The sequence below is a fragment of the Ruditapes philippinarum genome, unplaced genomic scaffold (assembly GCF_026571515.1).
Source record: "Ruditapes philippinarum isolate M1 unplaced genomic scaffold, ASM2657151v2 ctg9548_1_1_1_1, whole genome shotgun sequence".
NCBI classification, from domain to species: domain Eukaryota; kingdom Metazoa; phylum Mollusca; class Bivalvia; order Venerida; family Veneridae; genus Ruditapes; species Ruditapes philippinarum.
This window is the reverse complement of record NW_026860080.1, coordinates 31,114-43,131: the sequence shown is the minus strand read 5'-3', so window position 1 is coordinate 43,131 and position 12,018 is coordinate 31,114. Positions and strand designations below refer to the sequence as shown.

Below are 12,018 nucleotides of genomic sequence, written 5' to 3'. Positions count from 1 at the left end.
TCTGTAAGTCTATAGTATCACTCCATCAGCATATCACGTGATCATTTTCAGAGGAGCACAATGTCCGGTTGCCGACTATATGAAATGTTGGCGGGAAACTGTTACGGTCACAGTTTCGCCAATATGTCAGTTTATACGAAACACTGGTTTTAATCTAGTTTGTTTGTTTGTTTTGTTTGTTTGTTTGTTTGTTTGTTTGTTTGTTTGTTTCATTTTATGTCTTTTCCCAACAGTATTTCAGTCATATAGCGGGTAGTTTCCTTACCATCGTTCCTGGAGAGTTACACCAGTACTAGACTACCTTCCTCCGTGCTAAACTACCAAAGCATCTCCCGGGGATAGAACCCACACCAAAGAGGTAACTGGATTAGAAATCATCGACTCTAACCCCTCGGCCACGAAGGCGGTAGAACATTAATTAACCAACAATATTTTAGAAAGTTTCTGCCAACATTCAATGTATAGCAAAAGTGAATAAAGTACAAACTTTCATCAAGTTATAAAAAATTTATTTTTTATCTATCAGATTTAGCAGGAAGATAAACACTGAAATATTACCATGTTAAAACATACCATCTGTATACAGGTTTTAAATTAATATAAAATTGTTCAGAGTATCAATGAATTTTCATATTATATCTGATAACTAGTACTTAATACATTAATACTAGTAATTATTATATTGGTGGTTCTTTCCTCCTACTAACTAGTACGCTATATAATGATTGTCATACGCATCGCTAGTGTAGATTTGACAATACTAAGCATGTATTTAAAGAAAAAGCAGCATAAAAAGAAAGGTATTAGCAACATTCGAGGTAAAAGATGAATTTAGAGCTCATATAATCTATTGTAAATATCTTTGATTTGCTGTTGTTGTTGTGTTTTTTTTGGTGGTTTTTGGAGTTTTTTTTTTTTTTTTATTTCATTTTATTTTATTTATTTTAGTTATTTTTTATTTATTTTTTTTTTCATTTTTTTTGGGGGGGGGGGGTTGTTGTTTTTTACAAAATACAACAAACATAGAAATATTTAGATATACACGGCATGAAAAGAGTAAAATGACAATAATGACGTTGATATTTAGAAGAAAAATAGTTCTCAAAACGAGTATATCAAAGTCGAGATTCCTTTATTTTTGTAAAAAGAAATATCAATAAAATGAAACATAAAATAAGCATATAAATTATACAAGAGGGCCATGATGGCCCTGAAGTCGCTCACCTGTATATAGGCCCCCAGGGCGGGGCCAGTTTAAACCCCAGGGCTTTTATTTGAACAAACTTGGTAGTCACCCATTAGAAGATATTTCACGCTAAACATGCTAAGGACTAGCTCGTTGAGTTTTTAAAAAAAAGATTTTTTAAGTTTTAACTATACACATATAGTTAAAAGCAATGACACCCCTAGGGCGGGGCCAGTTTTGACCCCAGGGCTTTTATTTGAACAAACTTTTGAGACACTTACTAGAAGATGTCTCATGCTTGATATCTAAACTCTAGCTATTCTGTTTTTTTTTTAAAGAAGATTTTTAAGTTTTTGCTATACACATATAAGGAAAATCAATGTCCCCCAGGGCAGGGCCAATTTTGACCCTAACGCTTTATTTGAACAAACTTTGAAGACACTAACTGGAAGATGTTTCATGATAAATATCTTAACTCTAGCTATTTGGGTTTTTTCAAAGAAGATTTTATAAGTTTTTGCTTTACACATAAATAAAATCAATGATCCCCGGGGCAGGGCCCATTTTGACCTAAGGGCTTTTATTTGAAAAAACTTTGTAGACACTCACTTGAAGATGTTTCATGCTTAGTATCTAAACTCTAGCTATTTGGTTTTTTTCAAAGAATTTTTAATTTAAAGTTTTGCTTTACACATATATGGAAAATCAATGACCCCCTGGAGCAGGGCAAATTTTGACACCAGGGCTCTTATTTGAACAAATTTGGTAGACACCCATTAGAACATGGTTCATGCTAAATATCTTAGCTCTAGCTCTTTGGGTTCTTTAAAAGAAGATTTTATAAGTTTTTACTATATGCATTTAGGGAAAATCAATGATCCCCTGGGGCGGGGCCAATTTTGACCCAAGGGCTTTTATTTGAACAAACTATATAGACACCTATTAGAAGATGTTTCATGCTAAATATCTTAGCTCTAGCTCTTTGGGTTCTTTAAAAGAAGCTTTTATAAGTTTTCACTATATGCATATAGGGAAAATCAATGACCCCGGGGCGGGGCCAATTTTGACCCTAGGGCTTTTATTTGAACAAACTTTGTAGACACTCATTAGAACATGTTTCGTGCTAAATATCTTAGCTTTAGCTATTTGGGTACTTTAAAAGAATATTTTTAAGTTTTTACTATATGCATATAGGGAAAATCAATGATCCCCAGGGGCGGGGCCAATTTTGACCCCAGGGCTTTTATTTGAACAAACTTGGTAGACACTCACTAGAAGATGTTTCATGCTAAATATCTTAGCTCTAGCTCTTTGGGTTCTTTAAAAGAAGCTTTTATAAGTTTTCACTATATGCATATAGGGAAAATCAATGACCCCGGGGCGGGGCCAATTTTGACCCTAGGGCTTTTATTTGAACAAACTTGGTAGACACTCATTAGAACATGTTTCATGCTAAATATCTTAGCTTTAGCTATTTGGGTTCTTTAAAAGAATATTTTTAAGTTTTTACTATATGCATATAGGGAAAATCAATGACCCCCTGGGGCGGGGCCAATTTTGACCCCAGGGCTTTTATTTGAACAAACTTGATAGACACCTATTAGAAGATGTTTCATGCTAAATATCTTAGCTCTAGCTCTTTGGGTTCTTTAAAAGAAGATTTTATAAGTTTTTACTATATGCATATAGGCAAAATCAATGACTCCCCGGAGCGGGGCCAATTTTGAACCCAGGGCTTTTATTTGAACACACTTGGTAGACACTTATTAGAACATGTTTCATGCTAAATATCTTAACTCTAACTCTTTTGGTTCTTTAAAAGAAAATTTTTTAAGTTTTTACTATATGCATATAGGGAAAATCAATGACCCCCTGGGGCGGGGCTAATTTTGACCCCAGGGCTTTTATTTGAACAAACTTGGTAGACACCTATAAGAACATGTTTGATGCTCAATATCTTAGCCATAGCTCTTTGAGTTCTTTAAAAGAAGATTTTTAAAGTTTTTACTATATGCATATAGGGAAAATCAATAACCCCCCGGGGCGGGGCCAATTTTGACCCAAGGGCTTTTATTTGGACAAACTTGGTAGACACTCACTAGAAGATGTTTCATGCCAAATATCTAAGCTCTATCTCTTATGGTTTTTTAAAAGAAGATATTTAAAGTTTTTTCTTTCGGTTTCCATGGCAACCAGAGCTCTGCATGGAATTAAATTCTTTGAACAATTTTTAAAGGTGACCACCAAAGGAACATTCTTGTGAAGTTTGGATGAAATTGGCTTAGTGGTTTATGAGGAGATGTCATTTAAAGTAAAAGTTTACGGACGGACGGACGGACGACGGACGGACGACGGACGGACGCCGGACGAAAAGCGATCACAAAAGCTCACCCTGTCACTTTGTGACAGGTGAGCTAATAAAAACGTGGTAATAAAAAAGAGATGTCTATTTATATAATCATTATAATAACAAATATATACAAAACATGTTATCACAAAATATATCATGTAAGGATAAAGCTATTTAGTGTAAATGTCAATAAAATTTAAAAGGGACAACACTGAGGTATTTGGCATGACGAAACCATAAATCGTTTTTCGAGATTAATGTCCCATTTGATGTAGGTCTAGACAAATAACTTTTGGTGCGAAATTTCAGATCATTTCAGAAAAAAAATCTAATTGTGAAAAATGATAAGAATCGGGATAAGAATAGCACCAAAAAAACAACATTAAATGTATTTCTGAGTATAGTTCTATTTACTATTTTTTGCATATCGTTCAGTGTCTCAGCTTATCTATGTAAAGAATTCAAAGTTCATATTTTCAGGCTTTGGGCCTCAGTGGAGTTCCTTTAATATGGTATCGTAAATGAGTTAATATAAAAATGTATCTTTTTAAAGCAAAGATAAGTACCATTTGTATTCAAAAATAGTGTAAATAAGAAAATTTGATACAATTGAAATGAAACCTTTAAGAACGCCAAAACCCGCAAAATTGAAAAGGATGTGCCTCGCTTGACATGGACGGCAGTAATAAATGCAATGTACCGTCCACTCCAAAGTGATAAGCGATAACTTTAAAGATATACCATGCTCAAATTTGATATTTGAAAATATTGATAAATGCTACACGGTCTCTTTGCAAATATAGAATAAACATGTTTTGACTTCACACGAAGTAGATATGTTATGTTTTAAATCTTCACACTTTTTAAATTAATGAATATATAGTCTCATTAAAAAACACCTTGTAGTTGTTTTTTTTAAGAAATATTCAGTACGAATTTTATGGATTTCAATGAATTTCTGCAGTTAAACTATTTTACTCAAAGATGAGCGTAATATATACTTAATTATCTGCCACATGATATGAAGTTCTGCAAAACTTCTACTTAAACATAACGATGACATATTGCAAAAAGACAGACTGTAAAATTTGTATAACGACAAAATATATGAATATATATAAAAGTTGTATATATATATACATTTGAATAGCAATCAATGATAGACTATATTGTCAGCAAAATAAATGGCATGACGGCTCAAACACTTGTGTCTTGACAGTACGTGGAATTGAGGTGACTTGCATCTTTCAGAGCATTTTGGTCATTTCTTTAACTTTCTGCAAAAAGAACAACAAAAAAACACTTAGGATGTAGTCCTCATGGTCCTGGTTAGAAACAATAATTACACAGGTAAAGTAGATATATATGGTACAAAACCTAAAATGATTTCGAATGTTTAGTGTAACATGTCCTCAAGCACTATTATGATACATAAATATTAGGGACATTCAAATAGAGAAATAAGCAACCCCAAAGAACGTGCATAACAGTAAAATTTAAAATGTTACAGGCTCGGTTTGATTAAGTCTGTTTATCGATGGAAATTGCAAGCTATCCCCTATGCCCCCTAGCACCGGCTTAAGCAGAATTCAAGAATTCAACGTTAAACATTGTGGATTATCTTGATTGTTTATCATCATCGGTAAATATTAATGTCATGTTTACGAAATGTATACTATGGGTTTCCGCCCGTGAGAAAAGCGATACACAACATAACGGAAATAAATGACTAAGTATTAGAGAAGTATTAAACAAAATAGTAATTAAAATTCAATCATGACTTAAAAAAATGTTACTTGACAATGTACATATCAGTAAACGGTACTGCGTTTCAAGGGAACATTTATGACAAATAACTATACGTTTAAAGTCACTTATTCTACTTAAATTATGTTATTTATAGAAGATGTGACCCACTGGTTAAGGTAGTATTCTCTCAGTAAAGGGATCACTGGTTCGAGCCCACCTCCAGCACCCCCCCCCACACACACACTGATACCGAATCAAATTTCCTGTCAAATTTCCCAAGACCGGTCAGCCTAGGTTGCAGATAGAGGCTCTTTACAAATCAGCTAAAATAAATATGTTTTATTCTATTTATTTGTTATATCCTTAACCAGCACTGATTTGAGAAGAAATCAAGTGGGCATTAGTTGAGTCATTGGCAAAGAATATAACTTACCCCTGGTGGGCCTATTAAACATCCAAGACATCCGCACATACTCGTGCTGCTAGTTTCATGGTAACCTTGTCGTTCATATAGCGAGATTGCTCGATTTGTAGTTAAAACCCACAAATATATTGACTGAAATGTAAACAGTTGTAACATTTGTTCGTAGTTTCTTACATATTATCAGAAAATCCATTATAATGTACACCGTACAACGGTCGGCTTTCTGTTATAAAGATGTTTTGTTTGTCTGTTTGTCTCGCGAGCAGACAACTTTCTACTTTTATCTTACCGGTAATTCCATCTTTATGCGTATACATGTATATGTTTGTAACCAGTCACTTAAGCCTTTCAGCCAATAATTAATATCTCTTGTAACTACTTAACTTTTGAAATATATTTTGGCACTGCGAATAAAGGGGTGAAATAAAAGTTAAAATTCATACGCGTTTTCCTTTAAGTTCTTACTTAGCTGTCATATTATGTAATCGGACAATGCGAAACAGTAAGAAAAGGTTTTGGACTTTAAAAATGTAGCAATTTCATTGGCTCCTTACAGTTATGACAGGTATTATCCGATTAAGTTGTTTCATTCTTAACATATAAATGTGTTTAATCTACAAATGCATTCCGGGTCAGCAAGTTTCTTGAAACGATGCTATCTAAAGCGGGGGTCGTTATTGGTTGCTTTCTCCCAGTTAACTTCTTTAATTTCATACAGTCTTCCCTTAAATTTCAGTGAACTCCTGTGCAAAAATACCATGTTATTTTCCCAACAATGTTCACGAAGACCCCTTCATCAACTTGTGAAAAAGCCCCTTTTAAACAAAAATGTCATGGTAAAGAATCGAATACTATCAATTTAGGTAACATTCTTCCAATTATCACAATATGCATGACAAAAAAAATCTAAAATTTGAAAAGGATATAATCTCAGAAACATTTTTATTAAGATAATTTCTATGATATATATTTTTATGAAAATGAGAATATTGTCTAGTAATTAAATCATGGTATTTAATAAAAGCTTTAGTTTAGTCCTTGAATAAGAAGTTGCAGTAACAAAAATTGACTTATTTACACAGAAACACTGACGCTGACAATATCAAATGCATGTGTTAATAAACTTACTGTACAATTTCTCAACCTCGCTTCGTATTCTGCCCTCTGCATCAAAACCTTACCGACACCTTTCCCTCGTGCCATTTCGTCTACACATATATGATCCAAATAACATTTGAGACGATCATTCACAGATTCATCCAAGGTTGATCCAAAGCAAGCATACCTTTACAACGTTTTATAAAGAGCAAATAAAACATGAAACGACACATTGCTACCAACAGCATTTAAGCAAATACTAGTACACCAATTATTGTCGTTGTTTTATTTTGTGTAATTTTGTTGTTTGTTTGTTGTTGTTGATGTTGTTTTTTGTTTTTTTGTTTTTTCAAATTAAATCAAGATTTTTGTTACAAACTACCTTCTAATTCAAATACGAAAGAAAAGTCAACAATGGAAAGAAGCGTGTAAGAAACGCTATAAACAGGAACTGCAAACTTGTAAGATGAGAAAAAATAATATTTCAACAACAAATAACATTATTTTGGGAAAAAAACTGTTGAAGTAAAGAACTCCAGTAAAGAGTAAAATGCTACAAATTTCACTTATATTTATCAATTTCAATTAATACTTTGTAAACTACTATATCAGATCTGTTGAACTTTTGCGTTTTAATATTGGTTCATGTGATACAGACACGTTGTTCAAAAAAAAGAGAGAATTACTATGCGACTTCAAAAAGACATACCTACAACCATGCCAGCATCCAAGTTCCGATATATGGTCATCTTTTCTGCGTGGAAATACAAAAGCCAAAGTATATTAAACAAGTGTTTTGTATGTTAATCAGTTTACAGTCAAACCTGCGAATAAAGGCTATTCAAAGGAGAGACCATGCATGACCTTTAAAGACAAGTGGTATTTCAGTTGTATTTTAATCAAAAGTGGTCTTTAATTACAGGATGGTATTTATTCGGAGATAATCCTTCACGCAGGTTTGACTGTACATATAATAGGTCAATTGCTAGACTGAATGAAAACATATGAGCTGCGTCACGACAAAACCAACATAGTGGCTTTGCGACCAGCATGGATCCAGACCAGCCTGCGCATCCGCGCAGTCTGATCAGGATCCATGCTGTTCGCTATCAGTTTATCTACTTGCAATAGAGTTGGTAAGCGAACAGCATGGTTCCTGATCAGACTGCGCGGATGCGCAGGCTGGTCTGGATCCATGCTGGTTGCAAACCCATTATGTTGGTTTTGTGGTGACGCGGCTCAAATTTAGTCATATATGGTTAGGTTTGTTTAAAATAATTTGGAAAAGAGAATCTCCTTCTCAATAAAAGTGAAACTCAAGGTCAAAGAACCTGAAAATTGAAGACTCGGATCTCTATTAATTAAGGGATAACGAAATGTGCAGCATCACAAACACCCATCCATGAACTAAATACACTGTTATATTTGCATTTTAACCTTCTTCGTTTGGTACTCAACAGTATAAAGAACAAGCATTCTGTGATTTGTAATCTCGTTGCTGGTTAAATGGCAGATGATTATTTTGTTAGTCAACTAGTATTTCTGTATAATTATATAATACATGCGTATTAAAACGCTGAGACTCTTATAACAAAACCATGATATTTTTCTTATTCTTATTAAAGAATATGACAACAATGTGTTTGTATCCAGCTAGCTTACGGAACGTCGGTGGTTCTGCTCAGTTGCTCGTTCGTATCTGAAATAATGCACGGAATGGTACCTGAGGTCTTCCTTCACCAGTAAAGCTTGAACGTCGTCATATGACCTATACCTAGTCGGTGTGACGTAAATCCCAATCAAACAGACAAACATATACGTATATATCATTTAAGTGTTCAGAACACTCACTCTATTTCCTTGTCACCCTTGAATTTCAACTGCAGTAAACCGACAGGTGTTCCATGTAGTTCAGCTACGAAAGTCCGGTTGTAAAACGCCGGGTTTTGGCCCCTGTGTTGTGCTGTCATGTGTTTTACAGCTATTGGCAGTCTAGCAATTAAATAATTACAGTATAGGTTAAAGTTAACAAGTATGAAAATACATTAATCTTGAGGATATATTTTTAAATATTTTGTAAAACATTAAAAACTTAAGAATACAATATAATTACATCGATGTTGTCCGTGCAATACAAGGAAAACTTGTCTTCAGCTACATGTAATATCTGCGGCCAAATACGTATGGTAGAGCCCCGACCTTTTATTTAAGGCAAACGAACATTTATTATCGGAATCACTTATTGAAAATTCTACTTACATGTATTTCGTAACAGTCTCAAAGCGACACTTAAGGCTAATACTTAAAATAACCCCAGTAATGTCAAAAAAGCCAAGAAACATATAAACGATTTGAATTTTTAACATAGATAAACTATGACAAGAGAAAAAAATATGCAAAACGAAAAACATGTAATAGATCATCAGAATTGAATCTAAAATATCATTTTAATGCTACACCTAACCTGATTTGAATTAAAAAGCAATTGGCTCTTTTTATTTTTGGGTCATTTTGCAAAATAGACAAACATTATTCTGGCAAAAACGGAGTAAATTAATGATTTGAATTTTCGCATACAAGTCCAGACGACCTGCATTTAATGATACACAAGTTTTAAGTAATATTTTCAATCATGTCATGTCAAAAATCTTCAGTGCCACTGTGGGGTTCCTAGCTATGTACTTAATAAAGGATTTTCATATCAATCAATCTAAGGTAGAAAATAAACATTAGAAAATATACATACTTTCTTTCTGTTATATTATGCGCAAATTTACCGCGAAAACCTTCGACGGTTAATCTGCCGGCGAACTCCGCGTCAGCTGGCGTGTCTTGCAACAAACGAACTGAAACCCCATTTTCCGGCACGGAACCAGGAGCCGGACCAAGAGTGTTTCCGGGTTGCGCAATAACTGGTGCATCCGGGTATAGAGCCGACTCCGACAACATTACGACGTATTATTTACCAAATACACTGAAAACAATTTAAAATAGTAACCATTACAAATATAAAATTTGATAAATAAAACTTTCCTATTTAAAGTACATACATGTAGCCAATTGGAGCATTGCAGTGATATGTTCACTTTGAAATTATATGACCTGACTTCTGCATTAGACTGGCATATTGTATGGTCAATAGAAACTATTAAAAACTTTGATATAAAAAAAATCAGTAGATTTCAAATAATGGCAACAGTAGGGATCGAACCACAGATCTATCATAGCAACCACTCAACCGACTGTGCTATTGCAGATGTGACAACGAATGAGACCCCTTTTTTATCAAACGGTACTAAACATTTATTTATTTTTGTTAAACGAAAACTAAAAACTATATTTTCTCAGCTTACAAACATAAATCAATATTGTTGTCCTCTTTGTTATATACCTATTTTTTGTTTTGTGAAGGAATCACAGTGACCTATTTCTTTTATATGTTTACATATTTGATTTGCTCATGTTTTGTATATTATACAAACTGAGTGTTATTGTAAATAAAATTTAAATTTAAATTAATAACTATAAACATTAAACCAGTGTGACTTTTCAAAAAATTAGTTATTGTCTCCATTTTAATTCTCGTAGCTACACGGACAGAACCGAAGTGTGATCGAACATAAATTTAAATGAGTGCTATCATTCATAATTGACAGGTCAATAAAATCAGACTATATAAGTTTGCAATATATGATTGCGTAATCGGAAGTAAAAGGTATTTGCATATTGTATAGGTCTCAGTAAGTTTGGAAATTTGACTAAAGGGTATTCAAAATGGCTTAATATATATGCTTTAAAAACTGAAAGTGGAACGAAATCATGATGTAATTTTTCCCAATATCAAACTTATTTAGTTAATTGTTCACAATGAATGGTTTCAAAAGTAACGCCACGACATGAAACAGTCAATTGAACAAACACAATAGCGGTTATCGATGATTTACGGTGGGTTAAAATCCGGCACAGCTATATACATGTAGTATATAATCATATAACATGTTGATTTAGTGCTTGACCTAGCTACATGCCAATATAAGTGCGACTGATATTGATTGTAATGAAAAGATCAGGGTAAAATATCATATGGAATATTTAGAAAGTAAAATGGCAAAATTAATGTGAAATTAGTTTATGTCAAACATATATGATATGTAATTGTTATTTTAAAGAAAAAACAAAATCTTGAAGATAACGAAACGTATAAACCTATGTGTTCATACATGAAATACATTTTTAAACAAAATCTCGCCATATTCTTCATACACGTATACCCTAAAAGTTACCCGTACATTAACTTCAATTTTGAAAATGATTTAAAGTGTGTCTACAGGTGCTTAACATACTTGATTGGCATAAAAAACACACGTATAGTAAGTACCTCAACACAAAAATACTGCCGAGCTATACTGTAGAATGATGTACGTGTAGATCTATATAATTGTAGAAAACACTTCTGCTAACATCTGAATGTTTATTATTATACATGTTTTTTGTTCATTGACCGTATACTTTGTATACAATCTATAGATTACGAAAATCAAATTATAGATTCGACCAGCAATGTATGACATAGCGTACCTGTACTGTAAAGCATAATGTATAAAATATATTGTACAAATCAGAATTTATCAAAATGGCATAATTCAATCAAGTTTCATCAGTTTGTATTCTTTAGTTTATTAATATTTTATATACTTATATTATAGTTGAAAATTATATTACCTTGGTATTCAAACAATTCCAAATCGTTCGTTAAATATCCTTAAACATTACATGCCATACAGTGTGCTAGATCTTAACACTAGGCGTAAATCGATTTTTCTATTTTTAGCAACATTTATACATGACCAATAAAGAAAACTACTGGAGCGAGAAGGTATGCAATATTCCTTGTACATGTACATTTTAAAGCTACATGCTCCAGATGAGTCAAAATATTTTTTTTTTTTTTTTTTTTTTTTTTTGTAATTAACATTTTATTTCCCATATTGTACAAAACATGTAACAGAAATATTTTTTGGTCAATATAATGTATTGGCAATCAATAAACAGTCAAAACTGTGTCCAAACCACCTAACTAATTATTCATTTTCATGACAAAAGCCACCCTAACTAACCCTACAGTGCTTAACAGATAGAGGATTCTCTTGATAAAGACCTCTTCTTGTCTATAGAGGAAATGTTATATTTCTCCTCTGTAAGACCCTGGTC

The 12,018-nt window shown here is 33.0% G+C and overlaps 1 protein-coding gene across 1 annotated transcript; it reads right to left on the bottom strand.

The window, feature by feature from the left end:
- Positions 1-3,267: 3,267 nt before the first annotated feature.
- LOC132758779 (uncharacterized) lies at positions 3,268-11,657 on the bottom strand. Its single transcript, XM_060750476.1, has 7 exons — positions 11,530-11,657; positions 9,554-9,781; positions 8,659-8,799; positions 7,517-7,561; positions 6,838-6,994; positions 5,719-5,841; positions 3,268-4,813 (listed from the first exon to the last, which is right to left on the bottom strand). Exons 2-7 carry the CDS (start codon positions 9,754-9,756, stop codon positions 4,784-4,786), a joined length of 699 nt encoding a protein of 232 aa, XP_060606459.1. The 5' UTR covers positions 9,757-9,781; positions 11,530-11,657; the 3' UTR covers positions 3,268-4,783.
- Positions 11,658-12,018: the final 361 nt, after the last annotated feature.

Bases quoted from the DNA above. Each gene is read 5' to 3' on its own strand.
- LOC132758779 (XM_060750476.1), bottom strand. From the start codon at position 9,756: ATGTTGTCGGAGTCGGCTCTATACCCGGATGCACCAGTTATTGCGCAA. The intron at 8,800-9,553 runs GTATGTATATTT...TTTAATTGCTAG, and splicing joins CATAATATAACAGAAAGAAA to ACTGCCAATAGCTGTAAAAC. The intron at 6,995-7,516 runs GTATGTCTTTTT...AACGTTGTAAAG, and splicing joins GGATGCTGGCATGGTTGTAG to GTATGCTTGCTTTGGATCAA.